General features: G+C 39.6%; 2 protein-coding genes across 4 annotated transcripts in view; both read right to left on the minus strand.

Annotated features, from left to right (window-relative positions):
* Positions 1-1098: 1098 nt before the first annotated feature.
* On the minus strand, positions 1099-13358 carry LOC134353748 (transmembrane protein 216-like). Of its 2 annotated transcripts, XM_063062077.1 has the most exons (6): positions 13283-13358; positions 11675-11691; positions 11270-11363; positions 7810-7902; positions 5960-6161; positions 1099-2127 (listed from the first exon to the last, which is right to left on the minus strand). In XM_063062077.1, exons 1-6 carry the CDS (start codon positions 13290-13292, stop codon positions 2109-2111), a joined length of 435 nt encoding a protein of 144 aa, XP_062918147.1. In that variant the 5' UTR covers positions 13293-13358; the 3' UTR covers positions 1099-2108. The 2 variants fall into 2 exon arrangements, with proteins under 2 accessions (XP_062918147.1, XP_062918149.1); XM_063062079.1 differs by lacking the exon at positions 11675-11691 and having other exon boundaries at positions 11270-11653; positions 13283-13312.
* Positions 13359-15373: 2015 nt separating this feature from the next.
* Positions 15374-19337, minus strand: part of tmem138 (transmembrane protein 138) — a 31398-nt gene continuing 27434 nt past the window's right edge. For both annotated transcript variants that reach the window (XM_063062076.1, XM_063062075.1), the window contains exon 5: positions 15374-17054. In XM_063062076.1, coding sequence (XP_062918146.1) covers positions 16942-17054 — 113 coding nt within the window. In that variant the 3' untranslated portion in view covers positions 15374-16941. The remainder of the gene's footprint in view (positions 17055-19337) is intronic.

A 19337-nucleotide genomic window follows, 5' to 3' on the forward strand; every position in this document is an offset into this window, starting at 1 on the left:
GACTACCATCAGAAAGAGATACCAAACCTGAAGGTGCACACTGAGTGTTTTAGGTACAGCTTCTTCCACTCTGCCAACAGATATCTAAATGGACTAAGAATCCATGAACACTACATCACTTTTCCCCTTTTGCACTATTCATTTATTTTATCTCTTATTGTAACTTGGTCATTTTATTTTGTATCCCACTGTACTGCTGCCACAAAACAACACCTTTCATGACATTTGCTAATGCTAGTAAACCCAATTCTGATTCTGTTGCTAAAATATACTGTGTGTGTAATTACTGACACCCAAGGTACAGTTTCAACACTCATCCAAACCAGTGTGGGATTAGCACTGTGCAAATTTAGTGACTTAACCAACATTCAGTAGCACAGATTACTCAAAGACTATTTGTTCTAATTTAGAATAGAATAAAGAGGCCCCAGAAAGGTGCAAAGTTACTTATTCCAAAAGGACTAGACAAAGGAGCAGAAATACTCCTTTAGCAGTGAAATACTGCAATGTAGCAGTACATTCCATTGGAAATCCTAACCTCCCAGTCTTCACAAACATTGTTAGGAAAGATCCATGTGTGGTATATAAAATATAATTGATTGAATACATTGCATGAAATGAAACTTAACTATAGATATCAAGAACTGTTGATCTCTGAGTGAGCTGGTTTCACTGATCTCCTTGTTGAAGAGAACAGCCTCAGATGATTGAAGTGAAAATCATCCAGGGTTGCAGCACCTTCCATACCATCTTGAGAAACCACAGAATGGAGTGCATGCCATGGACCAAATCAGATTAGATTTTGATGCCTTCTGAAGTTGACATCTTCATCTTGGTATATTTCACTGTCACTATCAGGCTCATAACAGAGGTCAAATTTTTTGGCCATATATGCAGGATTTTTCAGGATGCATGAGACAAAATAGAATAAATGAGCATTGAGCCAGAATTAAAAATTATTTAAGTAATTATTACATTAATGTACAAGCTGGAAGAAGCCAGCAGAGTGAAAGATGTCTCATACATCCAATAAATTTGGCTTAAGAATGCCCCTCTCAGATAAAAACATCTTTCTACTTGTGACAGAGCGGGTCTGCCACTAGTAATTTCTTCCTCCCCCCCCCCCACCCAATAATTCTTATTATCCCTGTCTGACAGTGCGGAAGTTATGCTTATTGGGTTCACACACTAGGCTAAGGTGCAGCATGGACACCTTTTTTGTACTTGCACACTCCAGGACAGTGGCATTCTTTAGCGTGTCCTGTTTTTTCGTTGCTTCCAGTTTCAAGGAGGGGACCCAACTGATAGGGGGTGTCTTAAAAAAAAGTGCCTGTCTGTGGTGGCACATGCTCTGTGTTGGCTCAGTGAAAGAGTTCATTTTGGGGGATGAGGAAAGAGATGACTCCTGGAAAATGGTTAGTTATTGATAGATTGTGTTGCACAATATCATTGTGATCTTATTGTGATGAATGTATATGTGGACATCTGTAATTGTGAAGAAGAACATGAATTCCTGTGTTTGTTTTCATATAATTGTTCAGGCTCATGTTAACAACTCACTCTGCATTCCAAAGAATGGACTATCCCTTTTCTTGTAGAGTAGGGAGATCTTTACTTAGAAGTTCATTTTGGTGGGAGAGGGGCAAAGGGAAGTGGATTACTTCAGACTGATGTTTTGGAGCTGTAGTCCTAAAGATCCGATGATATATATCTGCATCTTCTTTTTTTGTCATCTTGCCATTTTTTGCACTGTAAATATTTTTGCACTTTTTCCTGTAAGTTTTTCACCTCTGGCACACCATAAACACATCTACACTGCATGTGCTTTTGTGACCTGCGTCTGATTTTTAAAATCCACACCTTCATAAGGGCAAGCGACCCTCACCAAAACCCATGGTGTGACACTACTATTGAGATAAGAGAACCAAAATAAAAAGCAAGATATTTACACAAATTTTTGTAAAAATACATTATTAAAAATATAACTATCGCACATCGAAAACATTATCCTTAAGAAATCTACTTATAAAAATATTATAAAATGTATTACAAATATGTGTAGACTGGCATAGATGTTCATCATCCAAAAGAATGTTCCCTTCAAATTTTCAATCGGCAATGATTGCACTAAGAAAATAAAGTAAAATATTAGGAATATTACTTAAGTACATTATTCATTAACAGGAATTAATATTTAACATTGACTGATTGTACGTTAAGGTAGTAACTTAATAGACACATAGACAAATAAGATTCTCAGTCATTGCCCAGAAGAGGAAAAAATTCCCCAAGTACAAAAGAAAACAAGAAAATAAGAAGAGTTGGCCACCTCAAGCTTATCCTATCATTAAGTATGATCATGTCTCTTCTGTGGATCAAGGTATACAAGTAAGTACTTTGAAGCAACACACATCAAATTTGCTGGTGAACGCAGCAGGCCAGGCAGCATCTCTAGGAAGCGGTACAGTCTCGGCCCAAAATGTCAACTGTACCTCTTCCTAGAGATGCTGCCTGGCCTGCTGCGTTCACCAGCAAATTTGATGTATATTGCTTGAATTTCCAGCATCTGCGGAATTCCTCATGTTTACAGGTAAGTACTTTGTTTGGATTGTGAGTCATTAGGGCTATCGTATCCTGGAACCTGCTTGACTGAATAACAGACTATTTTCTAGTTGAGCATGAATTGGTATGTTATGTTTTTTGCTTTTTCACTTTAGGTAATACAGGCAACCCCATGCTGAGGCAGGAGAGTGGGCATGGTTGTAATGCAAAGTCACATCAATTATGCGTATGTCATGGAATGCAAGATGAAAAAAAATTGTGTTGAATTATTTACAAATTTAAATCACATAAATTCTGACAGCATGAATATATTCCATATCTCAACTGTTAGATAGTGATTTGTGAATTATGCAAGGGCAAATTTCTGTAACTCAAATAGCCATAACACCGGAGTAGAGGTGTTTACAATGCAATAATGTACAATGTATACACAAACTTAACGAGTCTGATAATCTTTTTTCTTTCTAATGGATGTACAATTCCCACACTGTAATCACACTTTCTTACTGTTACTCTGCTACATATTCTAATGGAACAGTGCGGCTGAAAGATGATTTTTCTCTCTCACACACACTACATACAGTTCTTTAAAACATCAAAATTACTTAAGTTTCTTTTCTACCTTTTCTTTGCATTTTCATTTTGAAATTCCCTCATCATCTCAATCTGCTTAGGAACTCATAATAACATGCATTAACTCCTTTACAATGTACTAGCTATAGAAAGGCAAGTGCTCTTTGCCAAATAATGGTGTTGATCACTATTTGACATACACTTCCTTCTTGATTTCTTTTTGTATAGAACTGTAGCCTGTTGTTATTGGATTTTCTCTAACTAGTGAAAAGCCTAGCTTACTTGACAGCTAGATGTCCAATGTAATGAGGCCCTCCCTTAGTCGAGGTTAACCATGAATGTTGCTTCCTGGCTGTCTACATGATACGGAAGCCAGGCAGCACGATATGGAGAGCAAGCTATTGCCCATTCAGCTGGCTCCCCTCTCCATGTAGCTGATGAGTCGAAAGGAACGGCAGAGCCTGATACAGTTTGGCTCCAGCAGCATTGCAGGAGTTGCCAGTCAGTATTGAACTCTATATAGGACTGCCTGGATTTTTCCTCAGGGTTTACTCCTGAAGCTTTCCACATGAGTGGGTATAGTCACAAGGCAACGGAAGTTGAGATCAGTTTTCCTTCTCCTAGGTGAGTGGCCAACCACGGCTGATGAGCCCCATTTGCCTGCAAGTTTTAAGGCAGCAGTAACCTGCCTTTGTCCCTTCTTCTATTGGTAGAAATGGTTTCTGACTAAACCACATGTAAAGATCAGAAGCTGTCTGAGACACATGCCATTGAGAGCATTTAATAGGTAGTGGAGCTTATCCCCATTACCTCCCACAGCTATAACAATCTTAGGAAACATGTACAATATAATGTAGCATATGACCACACAGACCAGAAAATTCTATATCCTATTCTGCTTAGTGGCAGGCTCAGTTATCTCAATTGGTCATTTCACATTTCTCCATTAAGTGATAAAGTACACTGTATAGCAAAGGAACACTGGTTTGGTTTGTATTTCTCTTCTTCACCATCTATTAATCCTTAATGGAGAAATGTGCAAGAAGAGAATTGGGATCAGCCTTGTCACCCACCATACTGGCACTTAATTCAGTTACCAGAAGATGACCAAAATTAGGTAACCTAAAATATAGGTGAGGTACAGTGGCGTGCAAAAGTTTGGGCACCCCTGGTCAAAATTTCTGTTACTGTGAATAGTTGAGTAGACTATGAACTGATCTCCTAAAGTCATGAAGTTAAAGATGAAACATTCTTTTCAACATTTTAAGCAAGGTTAGTGTATTATTTTTGTTTTGTACAATTTTAGAGTGAAAAAAGGAAAGGAGCACCATGAAAAAGTGAGATTTGAGCTCTCAGATATCTTTTACCAAGGTCTCAGACCTTAATTAGCTTGTTAGGGCTATGGCTTGTTCACGTCATCGTTAGGAAAGGCCAGGTGATGCAAATTTCAAAGCTTTATAAATACCCTGACTCCTCAAACCTTGTCCCAACAATCAGCAGCCATGGGTTCCTCTAAGCAGCTGCCTAGCACCCTGAAAATTAAAATAAATGATGCCCACAAAGCAGGAGAAGGCTATAAGCAGATAGCAAAGCGTTTTCAGATAGCCGTTTCCTCAGTTCGTAATGTAATTAAGAAATGGCAGTTAACAGGAATGGTGGAGGTCAAGCTGAGGTCTGGAAGACCAGGAAAACTTTCTGAGAGAACTGCTAGTAGGATTGCTAGAAAGGCAAATCAAAACCCCCGTTTAACTGCAAAAGACCTTCAGGAAGATTTAGCAGACTCTGGAATGGTGGTGCACTGTTCTACTCTGCAGCGACACCTGCACAAATATGACCTTCATGGAAGAGTCATCATTTCCTGCGTCCTCACCACAAAATTCAGCGTCAGAAATTTGCAAAGGAACATCTAAACAAGCCTGATGCATTTTGGAAACAAGTCCTGTGGACTGATGAAGTTAAAATAGAACTTTTTGGCCGCAATGAGCGTATGTTTGGAGAAAAAAGGGGCAGAATTTCATGGAAAGAACACCTCTCCAACTGTTAAGCATGGGGGTGGATCGATCATGCTTTGGGCTTGTGTTGCAGCCAGTGGCAAGAGGAACATTTCACTGGTAGAGGGAAGAATGAATTCAATTAAATACCAGCAAATTCTGGAAGCAAACATCACACCGTCTGTAAAAAAGCTGCAGATGAAAAGAGGGTGGCTTCTACAACAGGATAATGAACCTAAATACACCTCAAGATCCACAATGGACTACCTCAAGAGGCGCAAGCTGAAGGTTTTGCCATGGCCCTCACAGTCCCCCGACCTAAACGTCATTGAGAATCTGTGGATAGACCTCAAAAGAGCAGTGCATGCAAGACGGCCCAAGAATCTCACAGAACTAGAAGCCTTTCGCAAGGAAAAATGGGCGAAAATCCCCCAAACAAGAATTGAAAGACTCTTAGCTGGCTACAGAAAGCGTTTACAAGCTGTGATACTTGCCAAAGGGGGTGTTACTAAGTACTGACCATGCAGGGTGCCCAAACTTTTGCTTCGGACCCTTTTCTTTTTTGTTATTTTGAAACTGTAAAAGATGGAAATAAAAAAGTAATCTTGCTTAAAATATTAAAGACATGTGTCATCTTTAACTTTATGCCTTTTGGAAATCTGGTCATCTTTTACTCGCTTGGCTATTCATAGTAACAGAAATTTTGACCAGGGGTGCCCAAACCTTTGCATGCCACTGTATAAAAATGTCTGTTCACAGTACTTACAAAAACATGTACAAACATTTAATAATGATAAACATCTAAAAATCTATAGATAAATTGCTCTCCTCACCTTGAGAAGCTCATTAAGCCCACGCAGTACAGAACCAATTCAAAGATGTAAAACACCAGTAATATTGCATTGATGGTGACTTCCAGCCTTAGAACATAGGTCTGAAGTAGCATATAATAAATTGCCATAATTGTAGATGGCCCAAGAAGCACCAGACTAATAGTGAGAGGCACCTTACGTTGGGACAGATTACCCTTGGAACCTAATGCAAAATTAAAAATACCATTAGGTTGAATTTATCTTACATTCAGCTCTGTACACCAGAAAAAGGTGGCTAGTTGTAGCAATACAGTTCCAGCCTCTGATACTTCACCCATATAGCATTTTTCCCTTGTGATCCTAGAAGATTGTTTGCTGTCTGTTTTCATCATAGCAAAATCGGATCCTGTCCTTGCCTGATCCACAGATACCTAATAGTCACAATTTTGTCCTGTTCAACTTACTTCCTACAAAGCTACATTCCCCAATAACTCTTGTTTCCAAGAGGTCAACATATGGAATTTACTCCATAGTCCCTCTGCCTTTTTGAATGGTGCTCTACCACTTCCCAATATGTTGGATCCCTCACTTCATTTAATTGCTCACCACTTTTTACCTCTCACGACACTTATCATCCTCATCTTCTGTCAGCTACATTTCAAGTCAGTTCCTACAATTTCTTGCCACCATATGATGTCCATTTCTATAATTCAAAATGAAGATATGTTTTCCAGCAGAATTTTACACTGGCTCAATCACAGAGATTTTAGGCTTAATGGCATGGAAGAATCTTACGTCCTCTTGTCATGTTGTTGGAGCTGTACTTATCCAGGAAAGTAGAGACTATCCTAGTGTGACGTTACTCTCTTGCAGATGGTGGAAAAGCTTGGGATGAGAGATGATGAGTGTGAGGGGATCCAGGAGTGGTTTCTTTATCCCCGTCACAGGGTACGTGACAGTGAGTCACTCGTAGAACACAGAATAGTGCAGCACAAGCACAGGTGCTTTGGCCCACAACGTTGTGCCAAGCTAATTAAGCTAATAATGCCTAATTAAACACACACATTACTTTTGTATTTAGTCTATATCCTTCCATTCTCTTCATATTTATGTGCCTTTTTTCTTGCAGTATATTCAGCCTATGACCAATAACAATTATGTAGTTTTACAACATCCAGGATAAAGTAACTTGACTGGCACCCAAACACAACCTAAACATTCACATCCTCCACCTCTGTGCTCTCCCCCTTCTTCTGATTCTCATTCAGTACTCCCACTTATGTCCCTTTGCCCATATCACACTGCCACCTCCATTACCCATTTTCATCACCCTCTTCCTCTCATCCACCCACTACCCACACATTGCACTCAGTCAGCCTCTCCCTCATCCTAGTTCTGTCTGCCCATCACCTCTCCCTAATGGTTCCAATATCACCTTCCAGCACTGTAGCTTTTGTGTTCCTGTTTATCACCCTCCCGGCTGTCTCCCGGCTCACCCTCCCCTTACCCCATTTATCTCCTCCTCGGGTTTTTTTTGTCTGCCTCTATCTATTATCCATCTGTGTCCCAACTCCACCCTTTTCCCTCCCCCATCCAGTTTAATCTGCACATCATCTTTCACTCCTCCTTGGTCAACCAATTAATACTGACTCATCTCATGTTTCCCCTCTCTTCTTTACAGTAGCTATCTCTTTTCCACTCTCAGTCCTGATGCGGGGTTTAGACACAAAAGTCTGTACTTCCAGCAGCCCCCACCCCACCCCCACAGATGCTGCTTGTCCCACTGAGTTCCTCCAGCAGATTGTTCGTTGGTATGGCATAATGTCCCGAAGATCAGCTGTACACAAAATTCCACAAATAAGAATACTTACCAAAAAATATCCTTATTACTTCAACCCCAAGATACAAAAACAGCATCACTAGATCCAAAACCAGGTTTGCAGGGTTGTAAGGCAAGAGCAGGCCTATAGTAGATAGCAGAAAAGCATTACAAGTTGGACATGAACCAAGTTCTGCATGGAAACAGCATATCACCTGTTTAAGTCAAGACTGGACCTGCCACGGGAAGAAGAATATTAGCAAAACATGGAAAGACTGAAGAAGTAAGAGTTGTCCATTAATAATATGCACAGGTCCAAGGCAAACAGTGAATATATATATATATAGACCCTAGTTTGTACGTCTGGGTAGTTCACTGTCTGAGATGGTGGTGAGTGGCACTGGAGAACCACAAGGGACTGTCCTGTCTCCAGGACAGTCTGTTCACACTGTACATCTCAGACTTTCAGTACAAATCTGAGTCTTGCACTTGCAACTTGCAGAAGTTCTCTGATAACTCTGCAGTGGTTGGGTGTATCAGAGATGGGCAGAAATTGGAGTATAGAGGAATGGTGGATAAGTTTGTGGAGTGGTGCAAGGGGAATTATCTCCTCCTGAATGTGGCCAAAACCAGGGAGATGGCAGTTGATTTTTTAGGAGGAATAGGACTGTGACGAGTCCTGTACACATTCAGGAAGAAGTTGTTGCGGTAATGGAGGAGTACAAATACCTGGTGCTCACCTTGACCACAGACTTGACTGGAAAACCAATTCCAAGGCTGTTTACAAGAAGGGGTGAGCAGATTCTATTTGCTAAGGAAGCTGAAATCCCAATGTGTGCAGCAGGATGGTGGAGATCTTTTACCAGTCTGTTGTAGTGAGTTGTGGGGGCATGTGGCCAAGTGGTTAAGGAGTTCCACTAGTGATCTGAAGATCGTGAGTTCGAGCCCCAGCTGAGGCAACCTGTTGTGTCCTTGAGCAAGGCACTTATCACACAGTGCTCTGCGACAACACTGGTGCCAAGCTGTATGGGTCCTAATGCCCTTCCCTTGGACAACATTGGTGTCATCGAGAGGGGAGACTTGCAGCATGGGCAACTGCCAGTCTTCCATACAACCTTGCCCAGGCCTGCGCCCTGGAGAGTGAAGACTTTCCAGGCACAGATCCATGGTCTCGCAAGACTAACGGATGCCTTTTTTTTTGTAGTGAGTGCAGTCTTCTTTGCAGCTTTACGTTGGGGCAGCAGCATCAGTGCTGGTGATGCCAAAAGACTAAATAAACTCATCAAAAAGCCTGGATCCATCCTTGGCTACAACCTGGACTCTTTTGAGTTGGTGGAGAGGAGGTCACTAAACAAACTGTTATCCATTATGGACAATCAGGCACATCCTCTCCAAGACCTACTGAATAAGCGGTGGAGCATCTTTTCAAACAGTCTTATTCAGCTCCACTGTCATAAAGATCGCTACAGAAAATCTTTCCTACCAAATGCAATAAGCACATACAACAGTTCATCTCTGTGCAACAGAAGAACACACATTATAGTACAATAATCTGTTTTATTATTTCATACATTATTGCATATTGGTAAATTATTGTGTATGTTATTATTCTGTACGTTATTATTAGTTATTATATTTATTATGGCTAAGTGTGTTTTTAAATGTTGCTGCAGTAACAAAATAAATTCCCACATGGGATCAATAAAGTAATTATTATTATTAATTCCAATAATTCTTCCCAAATGTGCAGCTTTTCTTGTGATCGCAAGACCCTGTTAGACATTGTTAATCTGGAATGCTGCAAGTCTGATTCACTGGTTTATTGGCAGATGATGGGGGAGCTGTGTGGTGTCGATTGTAGACCTCAAGCCACTGTGTTGCCAGTTTACAGCCACCGGGGGAGCTGGGTGTGGTGTGGTAAGGCATCTGTGCTGAAGTCGGTGCTGCCCCCCAACCGCTCGGCAGAAGACAAGCTGTATTATGTTCAACTGCAGACTGCTACAACATCCATGGACTCAGGGTCTTGGACTATATTTTTTTGTGCGACAGTATTCTACTGCTATCTCACATATGCTATATGTGACTTATGCTGTTTATTTATTGATTGATTGATTTATTGAGATACATTGCAGAATAGCCCCTTCCGGCCCTTCAAGTTGTGCTGCCCAGCAATCCCCCAATTTAACCTGAGCCTAATCACAGGACAATTAACGATAACCAATTAATCTAGAACCCCCACTATGTCTTTGGACTGCGGGAGGAAACCGGAGCACCCAGGGGAAACCCACACAGTCACGCAGACTATGTACAAACCCCTTACAGGCAGCAGCAGGAGTTGAACCCGGTTTACCTCTACTATAAGGCATCGTGCTAACCATAATCCTACCTTGCTGTGTATGACCTTTGGTACTGTGTTTTTCACCTTGGCCTCAGAGTAATGCTGTTTCATTTGGCTGTATCCATGAGTATTGATGTATGGCTGAATGACAATTAAACTTGAACTTGAACGCAACTTCTAATCTATTCAAGGCAATGACTCATCACCCACTTTAAGGAGTTTGTCCGTCTCCCCATGACTGTGAGGGCTTTCTCCGGGTGCTCTGGTTTCTTCCCACAGTCCAGCGATGTACTGGATGGTAGGTTATTTGGTCATTGTAAATTGTCCCGCGATAGGCTAGGGTTAAATCGGGGCGGATTGCTGGGTGGGGTTGGCTCGAAGGGCCGGAAGGGCCTATTCCATGCTCTATCTCAATAATCAAATTCATGAAATAGTTTGGGGGATGAGTTCAAAGAATACATTGTGAACAAGTTTCCTGATGCAATGCATCATGGAATGAGTTGATCAGGCTTTTTTTTGTCCATTTTAGGGTGGGGGGGGTGGTGGAAATGGGAAGACCACATTGCCCATACATCTGATACTAGATACTCAAAACATGCTTTTTGAGCTCCATCACAGCTAACGATTTCAAGACAAGAAAATAAATGCTTTAATAACATTCTTGGTCATCTTGATTACCTCTGTTTTTCCATTTCCCATTCTGGCTCCCCCTCATACCCATTCTCTTCTCACCTGCCTATAGTGCCGCTCATCCTTCTCTTTCTTCTATGGTTTGCTCTCCTATCAGATTCCTCCTTCTTCAGCCCTTTACTTTTTTCACCTATCACCACCCAGCTTCTCAATTCCACCAACCTTTCCCCTCACCTTCTAGTTGTATTTCTTCCCCTCCACCTTCTTATTCTGGCTTTCTCACCCTTCATTTCCAGTGCCGATGAAGGGTAATGGCCTGAAATGTTGGCTCTTTATTCCTCTCTATAGATGCTGCCTGACCAGCATTTTGTGTGTGTAACTCTGGATTTCCAGAATCCGCAGAGTCTCGTGTTTTATTCTGAATACTTTTGCCCTCAGTTTACTTTTTCTTGTGATCAATTTAAGTGACAAACATGATTCCATAAGCATGCATATCACATACTCATAGCAAATTAACAATATTTACACAAGATTCAGAACCTACTTTTATATATGAAAAGAAGAATTTCTGCCACAAAGTATGCTGCATAGTACCAGCTGTTGAGGTCTAGGAGAACTTCCAGAGGGGTCAAAGATAGCTTTTGAAAAATTTAAGGAAAGACCACATACAATATCTTTATTAACCAAAGCCTCTCTTTTAGCTAATTGAAGTTTCAGAATTGTAACAAACGATTAAAATTAGACTCTTCTTAATGAGACTGTCAATTCAGCATGACCAGTTGTGGTCATATCATCTGTGTTTCAAATAGCCAAACCTAATTCCATGTAGAAACTACACAATCAGCAGGAGGAAGTGTTTGAAGCTGGATCTCGGAGTGAAGAATGTTCTTCTAATGCTCAATTCCTTTCCATGCACATCAGGAATACTCTACAAGTTATAAAAGGATACAATTGGAGGTGGTTTTCCTGTAAAAGACAACACTTATTAGAAACTGTGTTATTTTCAGTACTGTTCTCATTGTATCACAATTGTCAGAGCAGTTACTTGCTAAATCCAGGCTATTCTTTCACAGTATCATTTTTGAATACTTCCACATAGACTTCTGCCATTGCTAACATTGCTCCTCTTAAAGTCAGAACTAAAATCTTAATCAGGCAGGCTGCAGTCTTTGATTCAGTTGATCACAATACCTTTGTTCAAAGCTGCTAGCTGGTTTGGTGGGACCACATTTGCCTGATTTCATACTTGTCTCTCTCCTATGACTGTTCAGAAACACCTGCAATAACCTCACTTCCTGCTTAACATTTTTTCTGGTATTGCTGAAGTACCTATTCTTGGCCATCCCATGTTACCAACATGCTGCTCCCTGGCAACACCTTCCAAAGCACATTCCTTCTCATGTAACATCCAGTTCTATTTTACCACCATCTCACTGTCTTCAAATTGCCAATTTTGTTTAAACTATGCTAGTACATGTATCATTCTGGGTCTTGACACTGCTGGGAAGGCCGTTTATTGCACATTATTTAGAGGCTCAGAGAACAATAATCTCATACAGGAGGAGTTGGAACTTCTTACTTAACACTGGATTGATTTAAACTACTGGCTTCAAATCTCATTCTTTTACCACCATTTCTCTTCCTGTCAATTGTATGATGCTGGTCCAAACTAGTTGCAATCTTGGCATCATGAAGATATGTTTGTACCCTGCTGAGCATACCAAGATAACATCACTTACCGCTACTTTTGCCTCAGTTCATATGCTTATTCATGCCTTTGTTCCTAGTTGTTTGACTACTATGGTGAACCCTGGGCTATGCTTGTTATTCTACCCTCTGCTAATCAAAGATGTTTCAAATTTAGTTTTCCTGTCTACACTATCTTTTATTTATCGTCTCCACGCTTGCTGATTCACACAGACTCTTGGTAAGTAACAGCTCAATGTTGATTTCATATCCTTCATCTTTATAATCTCTAGCCTTTCCTCACTTCACAAGTTAATTTCGTTGTAATTCTGATATTGATCATTTCACTAGTGACAGAATATTCAGCTGGCAAATGGACAGTCGACCCGGATTGATCAATTTCTCCTTGGTTGGTTCTAACTGTCGTTTACACTACACTTTTTAGCTCAGATTAAGGGTCGCCCCGGTACACCGAGTCCATTTTCCTCCACTGATGCTGTCTGACCCGATGAATTCCTTCAGCACTTTATCCCTGCTGTTATTAATTACTTTTAGATAAACTCTGATGAAACATGCCAAAGAATCAGCTCTGCTGCTGTAAACGGTAAAATGTTCCACAAAGATTTCGTCTAGCTTCACACACACACACACACACACACACACACACACACACACTAAAGCTACTGGTATCTAAACATTGCTTGTGAGATGGTAGCCTCAAGTAGCAAGATTCATAACAATGCTCCTTTCGTATTTTTTTTCTGTGACTGGTTATAATTTAGTAACGCTTCACCCAGTCAGGTAGTAGGTTATCCTAGAGCACAAGATTATGCTGCGCTTCAGCTCCCCAAGCCGCAGCCACTTCACTCACCTCTCGCCATCTTGCCTCACCATAACAACAGCTTCCAGCGAACATCCGTCACTTCCTGGTAACCAATCCGGGGAGCACCGCAGGGCGTATGTCGTCCTTTATCAGCTGCGTGTACCCAACGAGAAATAAAATGATTACCGCTGAAATCCGCGTAATCTTTCATTCTAGCGGGTAAACAGATTTCCTATGAATTTAAATCTAATTTCCAAAATGCTTAATTTGCACTGGAAAGTTTTCGTTTGGTGTGGAATCCTTCAATTATTTTGAATACCCAATCGAAGCTCCCGTTGACTTTTTCTATTCCGACAGCAGTTTCTGTGCTCCCAATCTCTCCATGTAAGTGACGTGATCCACATACTACTTGTCTGCAAAACTTGACATCCAAGCGTTGCGCCCACAATTAAACAGACTGGTAATCACCATAATGGAATTCGTGGTTCGTGCGTTATGAAACTCGGTTTTCCGTGCATATATACTTTAAGGTGAATTGGTCATTAATTTCGCGTGCTTTTACATTTGCAACGATGGTTTAAATTGTCAGACTATTTTAACTACTTCTGAATTTGTCCTGCTCCAAAACACCGATTACGTGAGATCCTAGTTTTAAATGTACACTTACCATCCCTAAAAAAAATCTATAATTCCTTTACACGTTTGAAGATTCTAAAACAACCTTTACTCGTACTTCAGCTTCAACTTTAACTGAACGTAGATATTCCAAACTTTATTTGAAGTGATACAATAATAAAGAAATAAAATACTTGGTTTACAATGAAGATTCTTCTTAACGTTTTGCTTCTCACGTCACACAGTCTACTGGTGCAAGCGATCCAATCCAATATTTTGTAGCACACCAAGGCCCTGTGTAAATGGAAGAAGGAGCACACCACATTATAAACTACCCACCCCATCAAGTTTCTGTTCCATGGAAGACTCTGCAATTGTCCACAGCAGTGACGCCGTCAAAACAATGGAATCAAGTCTGTCTTGATCTTTGTCGTGTGCTATGTACGTTGTACCATATAGCTATCTGCAAATTTTCTGCCAAGATTTCAAAGGTGTCTATCCACTGTTTTATAGATATTTATCCTATTCTAATTTTCTTGCACTTTAAACTCCAAAATATTTTTATTTCTGAAGACTCGATTGGACACTGGAAGAATGCTAGTTTATCGGTTCTTTTCATGAAATTCCTCTTGATGCAATTAACTGTTATCTGAACTGGAATATTGTGGAAAGTTATATCTAAGAAAGGACGTGTTGACATTGGAGAAGGGCCAAGGGAGATTTATATGAATTATCCTGGGAATGAAAGGGTTAATCTATGAGGAGCGTTTAATGGCTCTGGGTGTGTACTCACTGGAGTTTAGAAGGATGGGGGGGAATCTCAGTGAAATCTACTGAACATTGAAAGGCCTAGATGGGGCGGATGTGAAGAGTATGTTTCAAATAGCAAGAGAGTTTAGGACCAGAATGCACAACCTTAAAATACAAGATTGTCCCTTTAGAACAGAGATAACAAGGAGTTTCTTTAGCCAGAGTGTGGTGAATCTGTGGACTTTATTGCCATAGATGGCTGTGGTGACCAAGTCATTGGATACATTTAAAGCAGATGTTGACAGGGTTTTTGATTAGTAATAGCGTAAAAGATTATGAGAAGGCTGGAGAATGGGGTTGAGAGGGCAAGTAAATAAGTCTTGATTGAATGTCCTGAATCTGCTCCCAAGTCTTTGGTCAACTGGTTTGCTCTGTGAGCTGGCTGCCAAAGATGATCTTGGCAAATATGTTTTATGTTCAAGAAATTGTAACATCCTGTGCAATGAATTCCCCGTGAATTTATCTTCCATACAGCATGTTTAGAAGAGATACAAGAATGGTTTTGTTTTTCTCCATTTTTTAAATACTTAGTGTCTTGTTTTGCCCATTGGTTGTTTGTCGATCTTAATCTGTTTATATATAGATTTCCGTAATTCTGTTATATTTTTATTTTTCATGTAAATGCTGTAAAATGAATCTCAATTAAGTATATGGCAACATATACATACTTTGAAAATAAATTTATTTTGAACTTTGAACTGTGATGTTCCACAAGCAATTTTAAGGCAAAGCTCAAATCTTTGTGCAAACTCAATTAACTCATTTGTTTTCATTGTTTGAATTGTTTTCAGATCCTTCATCTGTTTGTTGCAACTGGTGTCAGTTATACCGCTGTATAATGATTATACACAAATTGATTAATTTTAATCTTAAAATCATTTCAGTTTGATATTTTGCTCTCTGCAGATGTAGGACAAGGTCTATGAGTTCCAGTGTACAGTGCCACTGTTAATAGGGCAAGACACTTTGGATAAACACATATTCTAAGAGTGGAAATTTGTTTCAAGAACTAAACATGTCTATAAACCTCAAACTGTAATAACTTACCTTACCAATGAAATGAGCTAGATGAAAACAACATAATAGAAAGACCTCTCTTTACTGGGATGAATAAACAAAAGGGTGAATACTGCAGTAGTTATAAACCAGCAGATTAACTGCACAGAAATTAGTGTAAAACAAACCTCTCGGAAAATTTCTTTACGTATTTAATACAAAACAATCACTGCACATCAGTATCTTAGAAAATAATTATTATAAAAGTTTTCCCACTAGTTCAAAAGGTAAATATTTTAATACAAGAACGGTAATCAAAATATCCAAAATGATAAAATTAGCAAGACTTAAATGTTCCCAAGTAACACATTTTCCACATTAAATTGCAGACTTGGAATTTACAGAGCAAGCCTAAATACTGGATCCAATTTTGACTCAAATATATAAAGAATAAAATATTTTAAAAATACGTACACCAAAATTTAAAATTTGAAATAAAATTTTAAAACAATTGTAAGTCAATCTGTTTGTTCTCATCTTCTGTGCAGTGCATAAAAATCCTTGGTACCTATTTTGTAAGGTTATTGGTGGGAACCAGCTCAAGGGCACAGATGAGCATGCAGTTTCTAAATCAATAATTTAAATATGTACACAACCTTCCCCAGTTTGCACCTGTCCTACAGAACAGAAATTGCAAAATTCCAACAGATTTCCTAGCCCAATCACTTCCCTGAAAAAGCATAATGCTTGAAAATAAATTAGCAGAACATATACTAAGAACATAACTTTATGGTGTCATTGAAACTACTTTTAAAGAGAACCCACTGGAGTGACTGTAAAAATGTTATTTACAGGCAGTACCACACAAATGCAGAGTAGCAAAAGCATGGACTTTAAATCAAAACAAATTTGTACTTAAAAAAATGAACAGTGCTGCAGAACTATCCCACAGCAAAAGTATATACTTTCAGTAAATTCTTATGATATGGGAAAAAACTAGCAAAACATCTTTCTAATGAGTGAGAGTTCCACAAAATTCATACTTTGACAGAGACAAAGTAATTAACAGCAACTCCATGATTTAGCAGTGAAATGCTTATTGTCATCTTTACCTGCTCAAGTTCAGAATATAGTAATTATACTCATGTATTACAATTTTAAACAATATATTTTCTACAAATACAAGGAAAATCAAAGTTATTATGCATTATTTTTACTCTAATATGCACTTGTTTAAAAGTTCTATTTTCAGTTTCGAGTATTGCACTGGGTATGGCTCTGTGATCTTATTTTCGGACACGGAAAAATTCATTCCGGAGCCATTCTGAGTCTTCATATAACCGAGGATCTCCAAGGCAAAGTGTAGTTCTTTTGTAGCAGTAATAGTATAAAACGGCAGCTGGAATGAAATAAAATTTAACTTAGTTTCAGTTTGTGCATCAGAGTTAAACTTTTCTATATGAACGGCACAGGACATCTGAAAGAAATTGGTGATTATTCAGACGCCTACATCTGGAGTCCTTGACAAGTTAACTGATAAGTTTGACCTCTACAGAGAAAGACTAAGTAAGGAACAATGTTGAGGCCAAATCATTCTTCCAGATTGTTGTTACAGACCAAAGCTGAAAATATCAAGTAGTGTACAGTCAGATTTTATGTTCAGCTATTACATCCCATATAATCAAACAGCTTAAATACCCAACTGAAACTAAAAACTGCTGTGATGAGGTACAGGGACGTATATGCTGCACCTGCACTTGTACCTCAGCAGGGGTCAGAATCATGAGCAGTGGAAAGGAATAAATAAACGGAGAAGTGGACTACAAAAGCAAATGAATACACCATAATGCTATAAAATAACATCGCACCAAACAGCACAAGAACAGGCCATTTGGCCCATTGTGTCTGTGTCGATTATAATACCAAATTAAACTACATGTGTCTGCACTTAGTCTACGTTCCTCAATTCTCTGCCTTTTCACGTGTCTGTAAAAAAATGTCCCCTAAATGTTGCTATCATATCTCGTCACCACCACCCCAAGCACTTATCACCCCTTTAAAAAAATTGTCACATAAATCTGTTTAAAATTTCCCTCTCTCAGGTTAAAGTTATGCCCTCTAGGATTTGAATTTCCCAGCCTAGGAAAAAGACCATTTATCTACTGTATCTATGATTCTCATAAATTTAATTTATCTTAATCAGGTACCCCCAGGCTCAAACTCTCCAGAGAAGACAATCCAGATTTGACCACCTCTCCCCCCCCCACCCCGCTTTTAGCTAACACGCTGTTATTGGACCATCTCGTTACTTGAATCTGGGTGGAGAGGGGGAGTGGGTGCAGGGAAGCAGGTTGTTTGATACAGTCCAACCAAGGGGGGGAGGGGCTATACTGTTATTTAGTACAGGGAAATAAGCCTACCAGATGATCCAGGTTTCAGTGGGGGAGCATTTTGGGACATTATAATTCCACAAATTTTAAGACAGCTATGGAATAGATTGATCCTTGGCTGAAAGTACTAAATTGGGTACCCAATTACAACAGGATTAGGCAGGAACTATGGAAAGTAGATTGGAAGCAGCAATTTGGAGTAAATCCATATCTGACGTGATAGTCTTTTAAAAGCCAACTGGTCAGAGTTCAGGAGGCCCAACATATTCCTATGAGTATGAAAGATAATGATGGCTTGATTTGGGAACTTTTGATGACAGAAGATATTGTAAATTTAGTCAAATAGAAAAAGGAAGAATATTTAAGGTTAAGGAAACTAAAATTAGACAAGGTGCTTAAGTAATACAAAGGAATTAACAAAGAACTTAAACAAGGAATTCGGATGGTGAAAAGGGGCCAGGAAATACTTTTGGTAGGTAGGATCAAGGAGAATTTTAAGACATTTCATAAATATATTAGGATCAAGAAGGTAGCCAGGGAAAGGGTACGTAAACTCAAGGACAAAGAATTTATGCATGAAACTAGAGGCAGTGAGCAAGGCCCATTACGAATACGTCAGTATTCACCAAGGAAAAGGACATGGGTAGTGGTGAGATTGGGAGGGGTATGTTGGTTTTCTAAGATACATCAGTATTAGGAAAAAGGAAATGTTTTGTGTCTTCAATCTTAGGGAATGATGGGATCTATCCCAGGATAGTACTTGGCCAGATACCCTATTTGAGCTGGATGCTCTCCATGGGTTCACCCTCCTGAAGGATAATTCAGCCTCAGTGAAATTGCAGGGTCATCGGGAGCTGTGGGAGTTTTTGATGGTTCCTCCATATTTTGATAGTCAATGCGAGCATAGAAGGTATTGAGTTAATCTGGAAGCAAAGCCCTGTGGTTACCTACACAATGTCACTTGATTTCACTTTGTAAAAGGTGACAGCATTCAATCCCTGCCACAGCTGTCATACATCTTTCATTAATTCAAGTTTAGTCTGGAATTGCCACTTCAGCCGTGAGATCATACCTGGACCTCTTGTCATTTCCTTGGTCACCAGACTTGACCCTCAGCAGATTGTAGATCTAGTGATTCATTGAGGGCTTCTGATTGGGGAAGACTGAATGACTTTGTGAGAACACACTCATCCCTGACTGTTCTTATAAAGTTCATGACAACCATAGTGAAGTCATTTAGATCTACAGATGAGTCTTTAAGTCGGTCCAGTTCAACTCAAAGCAATCCCAAG

This window comes from Mobula hypostoma, chromosome 11 (genome assembly GCF_963921235.1).
Source record: "Mobula hypostoma chromosome 11, sMobHyp1.1, whole genome shotgun sequence".
Taxonomy (NCBI): Eukaryota; Metazoa; Chordata; class Chondrichthyes; order Myliobatiformes; family Myliobatidae; genus Mobula; species Mobula hypostoma.